General features: G+C 37.4%; 1 protein-coding gene across 3 annotated transcripts in view; it reads right to left on the reverse strand.

Moving 5' to 3' along the window:
- The window catches only part of RELN (reelin), a 520,521-nt gene that overhangs the window by 223,658 nt on the left and 277,949 nt on the right, over positions 1 to 18,914 (reverse strand). For all 3 annotated transcript variants that reach the window (XM_003825720.5, XM_055114793.2, XM_063606317.1), the window contains exons 9-10: positions 12,567 to 12,663; positions 9,511 to 9,751 (exon numbers count right to left, since the gene is read on the reverse strand). In XM_003825720.5, coding sequence (XP_003825768.3) covers positions 9,511 to 9,751; positions 12,567 to 12,663 — 338 coding nt within the window. The remainder of the gene's footprint in view (positions 1 to 9,510; positions 9,752 to 12,566; positions 12,664 to 18,914) is intronic.

The raw sequence follows: 18,914 nt of genomic DNA on the forward strand, positions 1-18,914 counted from the left end.
GTTTCCAGTAGAGTGATAATGCAAAGCACATTTCTGAAAAGTAAATCTGATTTTCTCTTATTTGTCCTGTATATTGTCAGAATATAAAACCATCAAGTGAACTGCTGAAACCTTTTTTCTGAGGTGCCCAATCGAACATTGCATGGAAGATGAATTAGGTATGATAGTATTGCTGTGTCAGGGGGTTATATTCCCAAAAAGTAGGTTTAAAGGTGAATTCTACCTTGAGTGTGATCTTTCCTTTCACCATTTGTCTTAGATTTTTTTCATTAGCTTTAACTTGTGTTAAGGCTAAATTTTTCAGAAAAATTACATTTTTTTTCATAATTTGATATATTTTTTCTCCATTGATGGTTCAGCAATTGTGACAACAGTACTAGATGGGTGACAGCAGAAGCCCAGAATAAAAGATTCAGTTCTTATTCAGGACTGGAGACTTGCCTAGTGTCCACTGGGACAATGAATTTGGCAAATGCATAAGGTACAAGAGCAACAGAAAATTAATAGACTCTTGTGTTCAGATTTAATGCTTCCCCTTAATGGGTTGCTGATTTACCTAACGTCTGTTGTCTTCATTAGGGCCTTTTGATGTTTGTTAAACTAGAAAAATTGTCTTTATTATTGGATATTTATCAATAGTAAAGGTAGTAAAGGGGAGGCAGTCAAATTCAAAGTAGTAGTAGAGGAAACATTAAGATATGACCCTTCTAAATTCAGTAACTTAGTTACTCTAAATCCTTGATATTAGTTTGCAAAATTTAACAAATTACTTTTTTTAAAAAATAAAATGTCTTTTAAATACATGTGATCAAATCACAGCCTATTCTAAAGGAGGAACAGAGTAATCAGACATTTAGTGCTGATTTACTTCTTAAAACAAGTTGACATAAATGTGTAGAAAAGGTAATCTGGAATTCTTTGCTATCCACACAATGAACTAGGGTAATAAATAGAAAAAGATTAGCAGGTGCAGGCACAGCAATCAGAGTGGGAAGATTTCTTAAAAATAAAAAAAATATGTGGAAAGTATCTATCTCATAGTGATGTGCGTTTAATCTGTAGGTCAATTCCAGAGTTGACAGAAGCCAGTGATTTATGCCTTTGCAAGCTGAGGGTAACCAGGATAGCTGAGCAGATATAATTATTAACTGTGAGTGAGCAAAGCACTCTTTTTTTCTCTTTTGAAAACACAGACACACACCCACACAAACACACACACACCAAGTGTTCAAGGATGATTCACGCTTTCAAAATAAAAATTTTGGCTGCCACCAAAGACGAGCGTAAACAAACAAAATGAAGTAGCTGCCAGACCAATATTCACTTCCATGGCATATTGATCCATTCAGAAACACTGCTTCATGGGGTACTATTAAAGGATGAGGAAAACAAAAAAATAAAAACAAAAAGCCCTGCTCACAGCTCTTTCCAAATCAATTGTCCCTGGGTTCTCTGCGACGTGCTTCACTGACCTTTGCAGCTCTTGATGATAACTTGTGGAAAGCAGGCAGCTGCAGCAACTCCAGGCTGACGCTCTGAAAACTTACATATAATGTTTTTCTTTCAACTTAAAATTAAGAATATTCTCAGACTGCAGGATGTGTATTTGAGGAGTTGGGAAGAGATGACTTCGATGGACTTGCCTAGATGTTTCAAGAGTGACTGAGGAAAATTGAGCATTGAGCATCCAGGGTTTTTACAGACACAAAATGTTCATCTACTCTAGATATAAAACTGGATGGCAAGATCTTCCTCATGGTGCTGGCATCTACAAAGTATTCATGAAATGCTATCAATACTTCTACTATCATTATTATTACTATTATTTATCATAACTATGGTTACTACTATTTATTGTTATTATTATTAATCACTATGCAGTGTTCATGCCACTGCAAGTATCATTCCTGAATATGAGAATTCTGCCCAAGGTGATATGCTGAATCTTGTTACTGTATGTCTTAAATGGAAGGAGTGAAAAAAAAAAAAATCAGTTCATAGCCTTTAATCCTTGACGGCAAAACCAAGACCATTCTCACAGAGCTGGTGCACTAGATGTTCCTTGAGATTAATCATTCCCCCACTACAGGTAGGAAGAATGTGCCTTTCATTCTTAAATGTGGAACACCCATCCACAACCACATGACAGAGGCCCTGCCATGGCAGGAATAGCTATTCTAGTAATTGCAGATGATGAGCTGATACAGTGTACCCCTCATCTTTAGAATAGGAGCAGCTGGAAAAAAATACTTGATTATTCTAGAAATCACATACACAAGTACAAAGAAGGACACAATATTCTGTGAAAGAGGGCAAAATCATCATAAACAACAGTTGTGACAGGTGATTTGATACTGAGTGAGTTTCAGGCACCTTCCTTTGCTGAGTGCATGAGCTGCTTACTCTGGGAGATTACGAATGAGGGTGGGGCTCTGGGGAGCTTTTGAACTTGTAGCACTATATTTATTGGTATTTAAAGCCCTACCTCCTTGATAGTGAACAAAAGGCTGCTTAGGGATTTGTGGGAAATAAAAAATTATGATGGTAATTAGAAGCAGGATAGGAATGTGGTACACCTTTTCTTCCACATGGGAAGTTCTCTGTAAAAACACTGTAAGATGAGTCAGGCAAGGCCACGGACTTGTAAAAAGAAAGGAGGAGAAACAGATGGTGACATAAAGAATAGATTAATTCTGTAACGATTTACAGTCCTCCTCAGCTTTCCAACCCCAATTCGAAAAGCACAACAAATACAAGGCCAGGTTCTACATTAAAAGCTGATAGTGTTATACATCTATTTCATATTAATTACTAAAAAAGCCAACAGATGGTAAAGCCTTCTACCAACCCAGGGCTGATTTCAACTTGTGACCTACAATTATAATTCTCCAAATCATATAAAGTCCTGAAGCTAATTACTCTATTTGAAACTATTTGGTCTTATATCTGAAACTATTTGGTCTTATATCATTCTTCCCTACTTGAGATAAACAAGAATAGGCTCAGATGAAATGGTTTAGATAGTCCCCCCCGCCAAAAAACAGAAAGAAATATCTAAAGAAGACAAGAGTAATACGTACTGTGAATGACAATGGTTTATTTTTCTCTTTTCTATTTGACCTGCCACTGTCAACATTATTTTCAAGATCAGCAGTGGAGTGTTTACATACTCACTACTCTGTGTATTCCCTTGTTTTATCGACAGTAGCATTAAAACAGTCATTCGTAGGCCAGGAGCAGTGGCTCACACCTGTAATCCCAGCACTTTAAGAGGCTGAGGTGGGTGAATCACTTGAGGTCAGAAGTTCCAGACCAGCCTGCCTAACATGGCGAAACCCCATCTTTACTAAAAGTACAAAACTTAGCCGGGTGTGGTGGCGCACGCCTGTAGTCCCAACTACTCAGGAGGCTGAGGCACAAGAATCACTTGAATCTGGCAGGTGGAGGCTGCAGTGAGACGAGATCATGACACTGCACACTAGTCTGGGCAACACAGCAAGACTCTGTCTCAAAAAATAACAATAAAAACTAAAATAAAAATAAAAAATCATTTGTAGTTAATAAAACTACTATACTTTAACAGTATCTACTATTTAATATTTTCTTATTTTGTCATGACAACATGAGGTGGATACTAGTATTATTCCTGTTATAGGCAAGGACACTGAGAGGTTAAATAGCTTACCCAAGACCACATGGCTAACAAATGGTTAAGCCAAGATTTGAACCCAGACAAGTTTTAACAATTATGTTATATCCAGTCCCTTTCATAACATTTTCAGTGTCTTTAAGTCATCACTGAATTAAAAATTAATCTTCCTGCCTTATAAACTAGACCCTCTTGATATTTTTCCAGCTTTTCTAGGTTGTCTGAGATCCTGTCCCAGTGGGATCATGAAGGGGCAAGGAGCCCTCAGCACAAAAATGTTGTATTCATTAGCCAGAGATGCAATGCTAAGAGAGGAAGCATGCATGATCTGCCTGAGAGATGCTTTGGGGTGAGTGAGCCCCAGCTTTGGTGAAGAGTGGGAGGATTTCCAGAGAATCTACTGGTAGATTCCACAGAAAGCCAGTTTTGATCACTTGCCAGGCCCAGGAATCAATGCCAGCTCACAATAATACCTGCCTCTTGCCTCTTCTTCTTCTTCCAGATCCAACCCTGGAGGGTTAAGGATCTGAAACTAGTTGGGATTGGGGGTGGTGAGTGAGGAGGGAGAAGGAGCTGACCACTGTCCCCATTTCTACTGCAGGAGACCTACATTGGAGGTGAGCAGCTGTGGATGAAATCTGGAGCTTGCATTATCATCCTTAACTGATCATATTGATAGTGAACTGAGGTATCTGGGAGACTAAAGTAACTAGATGACTCTTTTGGTCTATCAGCAGTCTTGGGACCTACCTAGTTTCATGCAAAGAGGGCAGGGATAAAGGAGCTGCCACAGCAAATTTGAATGACCAGTGGAAAAAGAGTGGCATTTTTTTTTCTGTCACCTGTCCCCACCCCGACAAGTCCTGTTTGTTCAACTTAATGGTTCCACTAGCACAAAGAGGAGGGAGACATTAGCTATGCAAAACTTCGCAGAGACAATGGCATTTGAACTGAGCCCCTAAAGATGGAGGGGAATTACTAGGAAGGGAATAGAGAAATGTTGAAAACTACACCTAAAGGAATGCCAGTGAGATTTTCTGAGTTGGTTGTATTTGTGACGCTGGAGCACAGTGGATCAGGAGATGAGGATGAAAATTAGGCTGGATGACTAACTACAATAGCAAAGACTTGGAACCAACCCAAATGCCCATCAATGATAGACTGGATAAAGAAAATGTGGCACATATACACCATGGAATACTATGCAGCCATATGGAAGGATGAGTTCATGTCCTTTGCAGGGACATGGATGAAGCTGGAAGCCATCATTCTCAGCAAATTAACACAGGAACAGAAAACCAAACACCACATGTTCTCACTCATAAGTGGGAGTTGAACAATGAGAACACATGGACACAGGGAGGGGAACATCACACACTGGGGCCTGTCGGGGGGTTGGGGGGCAAGGGGAGGGAGAGCATTAGGACAAATACTTTATGCATGTGGGGCTTAGAAGCTAGATGACGGGTTGATAGGTACAGCAAACCACCATGGCACATGTATACTTATGTAACAAACCTGCATGTTCTGCACGTGTATCTCAGAACTTTTAAGTATATATAAAAAAAGAACTATAACAAAATCCAGCAAAATAAAAAATAAAGGATGAAAAAAGGTAAAAAAAATAAAAAAGAAAGAAAATTAGGCTGGATAAAAATTGGAAAGGGCCTTGAATTATATGTGAGGGATTTTGGCTTGTATCCTCTAGGCCTACATAGGAAATCATCAAAGGTCTTAAGCATGGAGGCAGCATAATGTAATTTGTGTTAAGGAATGATGCTAGAGTTTTTGCCAGTGGCATCCCTTTGGATGATCCTTGGTTCCAACATCTTGCCAGGCAGTTGGCTACATTAGACTGTTGATTTCTCTTTCTTTATTGTTCCAAGGCCCCTACTCTATTTCATCTCCTCTGTAGATTACTGAAAACACCTCCTGCCTTCATAAGGGAAATATTTTAATACTTTTTCTTCCTTAAATACACAATAGGTTGCCCATCAGTACCTAAGATGAACCAGTAACTAGAATTTTGAAAACAAATTCAGCTGTTACGATGTGGAAGAAAGGGAAGCAAACAGTGCTTGGGCTGCACTTGCTAAACTGTAATGTATAGCAAAACCAGTCTTCTGGAGGAAGGAACAGGTGGTACGCATGGAACAAAGCTGGAGCAAGATCAAGAGACTTGAGAAAAACAAGAATCTTTTAACCTACAGCCAGAGAGTGATGGGGGAGAAAACACACAGATAATTTAACAGGTGGATGTTGGGAAGAAACACAAGACAACCAAGAAGCACGTCAGTTACTCACTACTTGTGAGAGCAAAGCTATGTGGCAACTGAGAGCAAGAGTTCTAAAGTCAGTTCCTGGATTTGAATCCTTATCCTGCTACTGGTGAGAGATGTATTTTGGACAAGGTATTTAACACCTCTATGTTCCACTTTCCACATATGAAAAATGGGACTAACACAGCATCTTCTTTACAGGTTTATAAGGATCCAGTTAAATGAGATGATGATGATGATGATGATGATGATGATGATGATGGCGACGACGATGATGATGTGTGTGTGTGTGAGTCTGGAATGGTGAGTGCCTAGAACAGTAAGTGTTCAATAAAAAGTAGCTTTTATTACTTGGTCAAAGGTAATCTTATCTGTGTTTGGAAATTTTTCCGTAAATAGCTCCATTTTATAATTAAGCATTGCTGTTAGATGTACTCTTTGAGATAATCAAGATGGAAACACCTTGGAAATTTTTTTTTCAGATCATAGCTCACTGCACCTTGAAGTCCTGGGCTCAAGCGATGGTCCCATCTCAGCCTCTGGAGTAGCTGGGACTACAGGTGTGCACCACCATGCCTGGCTAGTTTTTTTTTTAATTTTTGTAGAGACAGTGCCTGGACACTATGTTGTCCAGGCAAGTCTTAAACTTCTGGCCTCAAGTGATCCTCCCACTTTGGCCTCCCAAAGTGCTGGGATTACAAGCATGAGCCTCTGTGCCTGGCCATCTTGGAAACTTTTAATGAGTAGGTTGAACAAAAAATACAACTCCAAAAACTAAAAGTCCAAAATAAAGCAACGTTTTAAACACACCTCATGACCAATAGGAACATTGAGATACGCTTTCTAATTTGCTGTATTTAGTTTTCACCTCAGAGGCCATCAAGTAAAGAAACAATATTTGACAAAGAAGTTGCATATAGTCTAAAGAAACAATTTTTATTTCTAGAATTCCAAATCACTTGGCAAAAGCAATTCTTTCATTCTCAGATGGTGGAACCAAAAAACAAAAGGGCAGTCATGTAAATGAATTAAAATGACAAATTCTTAGATATTATTAATGCATTTATTTGAAGTTTTAAAAAGAAACATCAGAGAAGAATTTCTACTTAACGGCCAAGTCAAAGATAATGTTATAAATCATTACTACAATGATTTTTTTTCCCTTAATAGACATAGGTCACTCGGCAAGTCTCAAACGTGTGATTGGAAAGCTTATGAGTAGGATGAGGGACCACAAAGCAAAGCATATTCCACATAAAGTTGTAATATAATTAAAATTACTACCGAAGCAAAACCACACCTCATGCATTTTTATCATGGGTGGTACCAAAGTACATGCAATGAGAAACCAAATAGCTAATTAGATTAGTGTAATGGCTTGTAAAATGAAACAGAAAGTACATTTATGCCATAAAGGGTACTCAGACCAAATGATAAATGACCATCATCACAAAATGATGTGAATCCCAGGCCCTGAGGTCTCCTGGGTTTATGCATCTGCTTGCCAGTGTTGAACAATGACAGCAGAAATTCCTCTTTTAATCAAGTGGTAGTGGGATATGACATACGCTATTCTGACGAATGTTTTTTTCTAGACTCATACAAAAGAAATCCATGGCTCTTGAAGGAGCCATGACTTCAGACTCCATCAGAATAAATTTCCATAAGGTTTACTGCTTGTATTGAGCAAAGATGATGCCTGTTCCCAATGTCAATTAGTATACTTTCAAATCAAAGCAACATGACTAGGGTTTGCCTTGTTAAGCAAGAAGTCATTTCCATCAGGAGAGTTCCTGTGTTGAGGGTTCACCAAATAATTTGTAATAGTTTTTCTGGTGCTCAACTCTATTATTAAAAGGAGGTGAGCATTCTCGATCTTTCTATTCTACTTGCTACTTTTCTTGTGATCCTCACCCCTTTGTAGCTCGGGATGTTCTGTAAGCCGTGAGACACATGTTAAAAAATTCTCCAAGCTGTGTTTGTATTTTATTTTCATATGTTGGAAACTTGAGGGGATACAGTTGAGGGTCTCATGACATTTTCATATTACCTAAGTGCAATTTCATATTCCATGCACTCTCCGGGCAGGCAAGCCCATGGTTTGAATCCCCACTCATAAGGCTAATGATTGCCAAATTTGGATCTTTCTCTGAGCTTCTCACCCAAACATCTAACCTCCCACCAAATAGTTCTTCTTGCTTTCCCTCAAGATAATCAAAATTGATATGTCCAAAGGGACTCACCAACTTCCCATGAACCTGCTCCTTCACTATGTTTCCTTTTCAGTGAACAGCACCTGTCCATCCAGCTGCCTATACCTTGTCCCTGACATCTATCATTCCTTCATCTTCTCAATATGTCCCCAACCTTTTCTGTTCCCTGTCCTATAAATCTGAAATAGCCACATTTTTCCATCCTCTCACTCCTAATTCTGGCCAATATGATCTCCCATTGAACTACTATCATAAGCCTCCTATTTGGTCTCTCTGCATGCACTTTTTCTTCCTTCCGTTCAGTCCTCTATCCTCAAAGGGATATTTCAAAAACAAATATGATTGGCTCCTGTTTAAAGCACTTCAGTGGCTCTCTATCACCTTCAAGATAAAAATTCAAACTCTACAGAGTCTTGCAAAATCTTCAAGGTCTTGTCACTGGCCATATCTTCAAACTTTTCTATCACAAGTCTCAACTTAAAATGTGTTAGACAACTATTCTGAATTTTGCCCAAGACTTTTACTTTGTGCTTGCACCTTCCAGCCTCAGTTTGGGCTGCTATAACAGAGTACTATGACTGGGTGGCTTAAACAACAAATATTTCTTACAGTTCTGGAGGCTGGAAAGTCCAAGACCAAGGCACTGGAAGATTTGATGTTCGGTAAGGGCCACTTTCTGGTTCTCAATGTGCTCTCTGGGGTGTCTGTACCCTTGTCACTTAATTTCCTCCCAAGGGCCCACCTCTAATGCCATTGTATTGGAGTTAGGATGTCAACATATGAATTCTGGGGAGGTGGAGGGATACAAACATTCAGCCCACAACACAGCCTTAATGTATCTGATTTATAATTCTAGACACACGATTCCTCCTTCCTGGCCAACTCCAAATTACTGTTCAGTCTCTACTTGGAGTCCCTATTCTCCTACCCTGCCTTTGTAACCCCCCAGGTCTGGATTTGGTACTGTTATACTGTAGTTTCTCAATACTCTGAACTTCCCCAGCAAATCATAACCATTAGGCTGTTTCGTATTTGTATGCTGACATATTTAACTCCCCCAAACTAAACTGACATCCACACAATGGGAAAAGACACATCTGCCTTTTTGTGGTTATATTCTCTGGGTTCAGCCCAGTACACAGCACAGTGAGTTCTCAAAAATACTTGTTAAATGAATGAATAAGTGAATGTTTTGTACTAATGACTTTCCATCCTTAAAAGGTAGGGTAATATAAATAAGTATATTATCTGTTCCTTTAATAGTGGTTTTGGTAAAATAGCTATCTTTATACAATTTGGTTTATTGAGCTTCACTTTTAGAAAGGAGATGAATGATTAAAACAACCCAAAAACCAAAAAGAGCTCTAACCTTAACTATAGCTCCTGGGAAGAAAAGCCAGTTGCCTGTGTCCACTGGGTCGAGACTATCTTCTAAAACGACTTGTCTGTGAGCTGAATTGATGATCAAGATGTTATCTAAGGCCCAGCAGGCTTCATACACTTCACCTGCACGAAGATTTTCCTGCTTCCACTGAAACTGGACATTCTCCCCTTTGGCGTCCTCAGGAAGGTAGAGGATATGGATGATTGTGCTGACATTGGAAGGGGCTCTGGAACATACAGAGAGATGGCAAGTTTAGCAATGCTGACTTTTTCTTTCTTAGAGATGAATTTTGTTTCTTAAGGTTGTAGTTTCATGATCTCAAGAATGTTATATTTATTACAGATAAAATAGCCACAATCTCATAGCCCTTAAATCTTTTAATATTTGCTGACTATTAAGATTTTCATATGGAATGATGACAGTTCAAGTATTAAATACCTACAAAAGGTTTACATGGAACACAAGTCAGGCACTAAGTATGTTCAAATAAGTCAGTAAAGGAAAAATTAAAGAGAAAATGGCACACACTGTTATGGCTTGTGTAAAAAAATTACAAATCACAAAGTATATCCAGCACAATTTTTTGCACATGGTAAACATACAATCTAAAACAGGTTACCCAATAATAAGGATAAAAAGTATAAAAGTGTGATTTTGTTTTTTTGAGACAGGGTCTTGCTCTGTCATATAGGCTGGAGTGCAGTAGCACTATCACAGATCACCGTAACCTTGAACTCCTGGCTCAAGTGATCCTCACTCCTCAGCATCTTGAGTAGCTAGGACTACAGGCATCCATCACCATGCCCAGCTAATTTTTATTTTTATTTTTGTTGAAATAGGTCTTGCTATGTTGCCCGGGCTGGTCTCAAACTCCTGGGTTCAAGTGATCCTTCTGCCTCAGCCTCCCAAAGTGTTGGGGCTGCAAGAGTGAGCCACCATGCCTGGCAAAGCTGTGATCTTAATGTTGGTTTTTACTTTGAAATTATTCACCTATTACAAACCACTGTGTGTGATATGTTTAATAATCAATCTAAATTATTTTATTTCTACTAACCAGATGTTTTCATATGTTTAGTCAATATGAAATGTGAGATTTGCCATAATTAAATGCTCTCACTTATAATATCTCACAATTTCACATAGATCATCCTCAAAAACATGATATAACATGATTTTTTATATTACCTCTACTAGAATCTAGATCCTTCTGCTATATAATAAAATATTTTTATTAAACATTTTCTTCCACCAAAGTAGAAACCTGCTGTAGTAAAAATGATTGCCTTTGCTAAGATTAAAAGTGGTACTAAAATGCAAACTAGTGGTACACCCTGGGCTTGTCATAAATCAGTTTTGAAAGGACTAGAGAAGAGCCATATTTCTCACTCACCAATGAAGCACATATATATCCGTAAAATTGTCACCATAGGTTATAGATGGTGTACCTTACCTTTGGGGGTAATCAATTCTCTTTTCTTTTAAAATATTTCATGATGACTATGCTTTTAGCTTCAAAAAGAATTGAAATTGATGAAGAGAATATATTTAGGTAGTGATTGGGAGCACTTTCACTCTAACCTCCACTGGTAAGGGAAATTTGCATTGGTTTGGTACATGGCCTAAACTGAAAGTACCATTTAGTGAAAAATAGATGGGTTCAGCTGAACACAATCTTTATATGTTCTAATTAAATATGTAGTTTCATTGTTCATCATATCAAAAACATGTAGCTGTTTTCCAGTAAGAAATATGTACCATAATTTACTTCAACTATGATATATAGCATACTAGAAAGAGAAAAAAAATGGAGACATAGGTAAATTTTTCAGTATTTATGCTTCTTTGTTTAAAGCCATTTATAGAAATATTTAATATGAATGCATTTTCATAAATACTAGAAATTACAAAGAATAGCAAAATGTTCTGTTATAAAATTGTCACAGCTCAGCTTGTATCAGATGCCTATACATTACATTTTGTCCTGACACAGAGAGAGACAATCTATTAAAATCCATGAGTTAGAAACACTTTTCTCAGTTTTTGGTTAGACTAAAGATTTGTGAAGTTTTTATTTCATTATTATTATTTTTAAAGACCACTACCAAAGAAACTTTAGACAAACTGGCTTAATATTATACTGACAGCCTAATATTTATTCTGCTACCCTAAATAATAGTTATTTTAATACGGAAATATAATAAAGAAAATAGCTAGTAGAAAAAAAGAGAGCTGTCATGAAACTGATAAGAAAATATTCTACTTAAGTTATGCTAATTTAAGAGCTAACCCAATCATAATAATCACTTTATAAAAGTTTAAGGTATTTTTTCCTTTAAATATCTTATACCTAAAATTAAGTATCCATTTAGAATTTTATTTCATGATTTAAACTGTTCAGTAGTGGCAAACATAATTTGAGTTTTGCTAATCTAGCCAAATCTTTTTAACATGAATGAGTTTCTTCATCCTCAAGCATCCTACCTTATTTTCTTATTGAGGGATATTTTTTAATAAAGAAAATGTAATATGTAATTACAAGGCGCATCACAATTATGATAATAGAATTTTAGAACTGGCCTTAGGGAAGTTAGAAAGGATGTGACAGAACTGGAGATTAGATGTAAAAGGCCCTGTGGCTATTAACTCAATATCATCACAGACTGGAAGGGATTTAAGTAGTCATCTGATGTATTTCCAGACCATAAGGCAGGCCAGAGTCAGGCCACCTAGAGCAATGGGTGGTGATATTATTTTGTGGAGAATGCTATCAGAAAAGCTATGATTGCAAATTTACTTTTACCAAAAATAGTTTGTTACAAGTACTGCTGATGGGAGGAAGTTCGGAATGGAAAATGACACTTTTAACAATATCTTCTCCGAGCAGGGCTGGTCATAATATGTGCATCCATAGAATTCAACATAATTAACAACCAGAGTCCTTTTTACCCTAAAGAAAAAGTTAGTGGTGGATTGAAGGCATATAGGAGAGTAGAATTCCATCTATGTCAGAATTTATGAAAATACTTTAAATTACAACAAACCTAATTTTCTCTAGCTGAATCCAGTCCGCAGAGTTATTCTTGGCATATAACACGATGATGCTGGGGTCTGAATAACTAAAGCGACATGAACCTGACCCTGTAAATAGCAATAACAATAAATTTCAAGGTTAAAAAATGGTGCAAATACATATTATCTTTTCTGATAAATATTTTAGATAATTTTTAAACTATTAGATATTTGTCTGGTAACTTCCCCATTCTTCTAATGATGCTGAAATTTCCTGTGATCTGTTCTGGTAACTACCATTTGATAAATAATCTTAGGAACCAGAAAAAAAGGTAAAAGAAATATAAATTGCAGATTTCTTTAGAGATACATGAACTACTAAGTTAAAGTGTAAAACAAATACTTAGTGCTATGCCAAGAAATAACTAAATATTATGGGGTGACTTATAAGGTCATTATGGTTCTTGCAAGTTAGTATCAATTAGGAGTGATTATATTAAATGGTACATAAGTCATTACATTGAGGAATAAAAACACCATTATTTTTCTGTGTGTGTATTATCTAAATGATGAGACAGTACATGAGAAACTAAAATACTGTAAAGAAAATTCAAATACTAAATGAATGAGTACTCTTATGGATGTGATTGATATTACTCTCCCATAACCCAGCATTACAGATTTAAAATATAGATTATGTCCCTTTGTGAATATTTGGTGATTATTTATCATTATTATTTTCAATAGTGGAAATACTAGCATCAAAGAAAAATTTTAAGCTGATAAGAATTTGTTTCTACATGTCGAATGAATTCATATAATAAAGCATAGTATGACTACAATTTCAAAGCTCTCAGAATGCCCAAAACAGCCCTGAAACATTTGCCAGAAGTTTATTGTAATGGATGTAGCAGAAATTTTTATACTATCTTTAAAATGAATGAACCAAAACAAAAAAAAATAGTGCAATTTATGTTTAACTTTCACCCATCTGATAGAGGAGCCTCAGTTTCAGCAAATGGCATCTGTCGACAATTTTACGTTTGTAGTGCTCAGGGGTTCCAAGCTTTAATCAGACTCATTTATTTTATTTCAGTGGTGTTTAGTACAAAACCAGTTAGTTTGTAATTGCCAGAACTGGCAATGTACTAAAAAGCCAAACAGCAGTTTTCCTAGATTTATTCTCACAGCCCAAATGTAAGTGAAAAAGCATGAAAGAAAAGGATATTCAAAGGAAAGCTACTGAGCAACCCTGATCTCAAATGGAAACCCACCTTATGCTACTTTAATTGTTGCTAAAACTCTACTTTTCATGAGCAGCTGCTTAAAATAAATATCAAACTGTGCGACTGGAAATGGTGACAGGCAGAATTATGTAGGACAAACTTCAATACAAACAAGAATGAGGTCTAGCAGAGAATCTGTGATTTAGAAGGAAAGTTCAAATTAGCCTCAAGAATTTAAATGTTACTCGTGTGCTTCCTTTATGTCTTACACACCATAACCACTTAAAAGCAAATGTATAAGGTAAATCTCTGAAAAAGGAAAGCATTCAACAAATGATAACCAAAAATATTCCTTACAGAATGCAATTTCTTGTGAATTGTTTACAAATTGAGAGAAGGAAAGCTGATATACATCAAAATAAAAATGAGTCTAAATATGGCCTTGATGACAAATACGACTTCTCTTGTCTATTTTCTTATGCTACCATCTCAGCATCATGAGGTTAACTTTTTATGCATCTAGAAAACAAAAAGGCACCCAGCAGATGACTCACTTTTCCTCAGCCACTCACTCACATTTTCTTATATCTAAAACATTAGTTTCTGTTGAATGCATCTCTTCCTTGACATTGTCAAGGGACCCTCACTGGCTCTTGCCAGATCTCTGCAATAGTGATTTGTCAGTCTCCCTGTCCCAGCCTCACCTGTTCTCACCCAGCTAGTGTTGCCAGTGCTCTTTCTGCAAGTCAACGGAATCATGTTACCTCTGTGCTTGTAACAATTCCTCAGTCCTTTGAGGAAAAAGCTGCACTTCCAACCCCAGTAGGGTAAAGGTGTACAGTTCCTACAGATCAAATGTGTACCCTGAGAAACAGAACTGGCCCAGGGTTATCTTGAAGCATTCATCATAAAAAGATGACCAAAAAGGCAAGGGGATTCCAACAGAGGGGTGGACAACTGGAAGACCATGATTGGAGCTCAGGATATGAGTGGTCAGTCAGTGGAGAGGCACTGCCCATGCCAGAGGAACTGAGGTGGAAGGTACCAGCTGGAAGGAGCACCCCCCAAGAGAGCGCTCAGCTTTGGAAATCTGCCTCACTCAGAGGCCACTCCCACCAGATTACCCTTCCAAACATACCAGACCAATGATAAATGATTCCCTACTCCCGCCCGGTGTAGCTGTATGTATAACTAGGTAAGCTTTTTCTTCACACAAACCCTCCAAATTGCAATCCCACTATCCCATAGACTTTGGTCAGCAGAATAAGTTTTGTTCTTGCCCAGATGGAAATGGCTCCTTGATTCTGTCTAGGGTAAGATGAGGAAAGGGTTAGTCATTGTTCACCCCTTTGTCATGTGCCCAGGTGCTTAATGTCACTCCTGGCTCCCTGTACCCAGACACTGTGACACCTCTCAACGTACCTTCTTAGGGAGTGAGGAGGGAATGCTAAGTAGGCACCACCTGTAACAGGCACTTCTTTACTTTCTCTCTTAAATCAGAGATATTTAATTGCCAAAGTTGAAATTTAAAACCAGAAAGGAAGGACAATTTCAAATGTCAAATGCAAAATATCATCTTACTTGCCTGTTCGTTTCCTTCCTTCAGGTCACTTCCAATGTAATCCTTCACTCTGAGGCAGCAATTTTTTAAGGATTTAAGCAGTTGTTGAAGGAGGAAAGGTAATGGAGAACTTTGGCTATTAAGGTATGGTCTGAGAGGCACTGATGAACTTAAACTGGTCTAAAAATGCAAGCACTTTCTTTTGTTCTTTCAGGCAAATGAGGAAAGCCCATATACTTCATTTTTACCCACAACAAGGGTAAAAGTGACTAAGGGTTTCTAAGGTTTGGTAGTCATAAACAAAATTAGCAAACATCCTGGATTTACTGAGGAGCCCACACAGTCAAAGAAATCTGGCCCCCATACACTGATGTGCACAGAATACTTCTATGCCCCCAGTTTGGGAGAAGAAATGATGTTTTTTGTGAAAGGTAGTTGGTTCCAGTGGTCTTGGTTATCAATTCTTGATTTTAAATTGACAAATAAGTTGGTAAATGATAAAGATAAACCTAGTCATAGCAACTGTCACACTATCACGTTGTTTACTCAACCTCATAATATATAAGGCAAATTGTTATCAATTATGCCTATGAATTTGTCATTTTAATAACTTCCTTTGTATGATCAAGTATAAAAATTCTGGCTTTTAAAAAATTTCTAGCATTTTAATGTAAAATCCTATGTATACGTTCATTCTTATTAGGTTAACAATGTAAAACATGTAATTACAAAAAAATAGGAACACAGATTATAATGCCCTCATCTTTCACCACAAATCCACACGTACCATCCTACCAGTGTTTTCTGTCATCCTCCTCTTACAGTGGTTGAAATATTTCTGTTATAATCAAAGGTTAAGTTCCTCATGTGGTCTATCTAGATCCCACCTCCCCTTGCTTCTGAAGAGTCCTCCACTCTTCCTCCTGTATCATCAATTTCTCACAGTGATTTTCCTGGATAATGTCTATTATCTTACAAACATCTACCAATGCACAACTCATCTCCTATCTAAAAAAAAAAAAAAACTTTCTCGATGTCACACCCCCACCTTCTGCTCCTTCCCTTCCTATTTTTGCTCCCTTTTTGGGCAAAACTTCTCCAAGGGGTTGGCTGTCCAGTGATTGCCTCCACTTTCTCACAATCTATTTTCTTTTCCCCACTCCATCCAGGCTTCTACTCTCAAGCACTCCGTTGAAACCACTCTTGGCTAGTTCCCAGGTCACTGGGGAGTTCATGCTGCCAAATCAACAGATCGCTTTCCCAAATTCAGGTTATGTGACTTTGCAGCAGGATTTGTCAAGGCTGATCCGATATTTCTGGGATGTTCTCTTCTCTTCACTTCCACCACCCTCTTGATTTTTCTCCTGCTTCACTGGCCATTGCTTCTGAGCCTCCTTTGTGGCCCTTTTCCTCTTACTCTCAAATATTTTTATTAATTTCATTTTTAATTTATAATAATTGCACATATTTATGGGGTACAGTTTGCTGTTATGATATATATATACATTCCAGAATGATTAGATCAGCCAATTAACATATCCATCACCTCACATACTTCATTCATAACTCCTAAATGGGCATATCAACCTTAGTAAGTCAAAATTAGAAGTATTGATTTTCCAGCAACCAAATATTGTGTGTCTTTTCATTTCGAATGACACCACCCCAAATACAAACAAACAAACAAAAAAACCTAAAACACTTTGGTGTTTAGGAAGAAATATAATAAAATCGTAACCTTACAGAAAAATGGTTCTCTAATTTGTACTATGATGAAGTAATGAGAAAAATCTGATAGTAGGTGTATCTTATAATTTATCACCTAGCCTTAAACAGATCATACTTAATTTTTCTTATTTGAGAGAAGTCTACATGATAATGAATTCAATGCTTATTAGCACTAATAACAATTATACATAATTTTGTACTCCACTTTTTAGAGTAAAATTGCCTCTGATATAAGATATCTTCCAGAGAGGTATTACGTGTAGGGTTACGAGAATGGATAGAGGAGACAGGCTTCCAGGGTTACAATCTGAGCTTTGACACTTCTAAACTATGTGGCCTTTGAAACTTCAAAGCTGTGTGGCCTTGGGCAAGTCACTTGCTCTTTCTGTGTCCTAACTTCCACACTTGTAAAATGTGAAAAATGACAGCAACTGCTTCACAGAACTGTTATAAAGATTAAGGCATTAACACAAGAAAAGTACCTAGAAAACAGTTATTGGTGCATTCTATTTAATGAACTTTAGCTATGATTGAATATTTTAAAATTTCATTTCATAAATTTATTTATCCCAGAAAAAGGAGGTAATGCCTGATCGTATTTGTTCATGGGCTAAATATTAAATTCATTAATGCTTACTAAAGAACTTACAGTACATTTTTCCTCTATAGTTTCTTTTACTTTGGGCTATTTCCCTACTCTTTACTGGACATGCTATAAATTCAATAACGATATGAAAACCAAGACCTAACTGGGTAGCCCACCTATTTGTTAGCATCATTGGTAAATATGCTAGTAGGGAAAGAGAAGAATCTCCTTTTACTTGTTAAAAAAAAAAGGAGCTGCTCTGAGAGCAGGCTAGTAAGACAGATTAGGATAAAGAGATACACTTCATAAGGTCTATACAACTGCTAGAGTGGAGTTAGAAATTTAATTGTGCAGTTCCAAGCATTCAAAGAAACCAGAAAATCTGATTAGTTAGAAATTTAATAGCACCCGTCCAAAAAAAATTTCCAGCAACTCAAGAGAACAATTATAGGGGTTATGAACAGATAGGCCCTGCTATTAGTAGGCGTTTCTACTTTACAAGTAAGGAAACTAAGGTAAAGAAGTTAAAAATTTCACGCAAGGACACCTACTAACAAATGAGATACAGAATGGAGTAGATATAAACCCATGCTTTCGACTACTTCACTATACTTCTCCTGGTGTACAAAACACCCTTTCTTCTTGTTTCTTTATCTTTTTTTTTTTCAATAGTGCTACATTTTCAAAGGGTACATGAACATATTAGGATGGGTCTATGTGCTGCTGCTTCTACTCAGGCTCATGACTCAAGGCCATAATGGTCTTGTTTTTGATAAAGAGAGAAAAACCAAAAGGACTGAACCTTTAACCCCCCTGCTAGTCATCATCTCAACTCTCTCTCAGGTTTTACTATGGGAGAAGATCACAGAACAACTGAACCAAGAAGAAATACCATGTGTACTTGGGCATCACTTTCTCTGCACATTCCCTGACCATTCCTCTCCTTTCTCTGCCCTCATAGCCTGTCACCCAAACCTGTAGACCCTCCTCCTGCTCATTTGTTTATAAACAGGGGTCTCACTGTGTTGCACAGGCTAGAGTGCAGTGGTGGGATCAGAGTTCATGTAGCCTCAAATTCCTGGGCTCAAGAGATCCTCTCACCCCAGCCTTCCAAGTAGTTGGGACTACAAGTGTGAGCCACCATACCAAGACTTACATATTTATTAAATTTATACCCATTTTTTCCCTTCACCACCACCTCCTTAGATCATCTTTCACCCAGATCAATGTGAGACCCTCCTAACTGGGCGCTCAAAAGAAATACACAAAGATTAACCTT

This window comes from Pan paniscus, chromosome 6 (assembly GCF_029289425.2).
Source record: "Pan paniscus chromosome 6, NHGRI_mPanPan1-v2.0_pri, whole genome shotgun sequence".
Classification (NCBI taxonomy): Eukaryota; Metazoa; Chordata; class Mammalia; order Primates; family Hominidae; genus Pan; species Pan paniscus.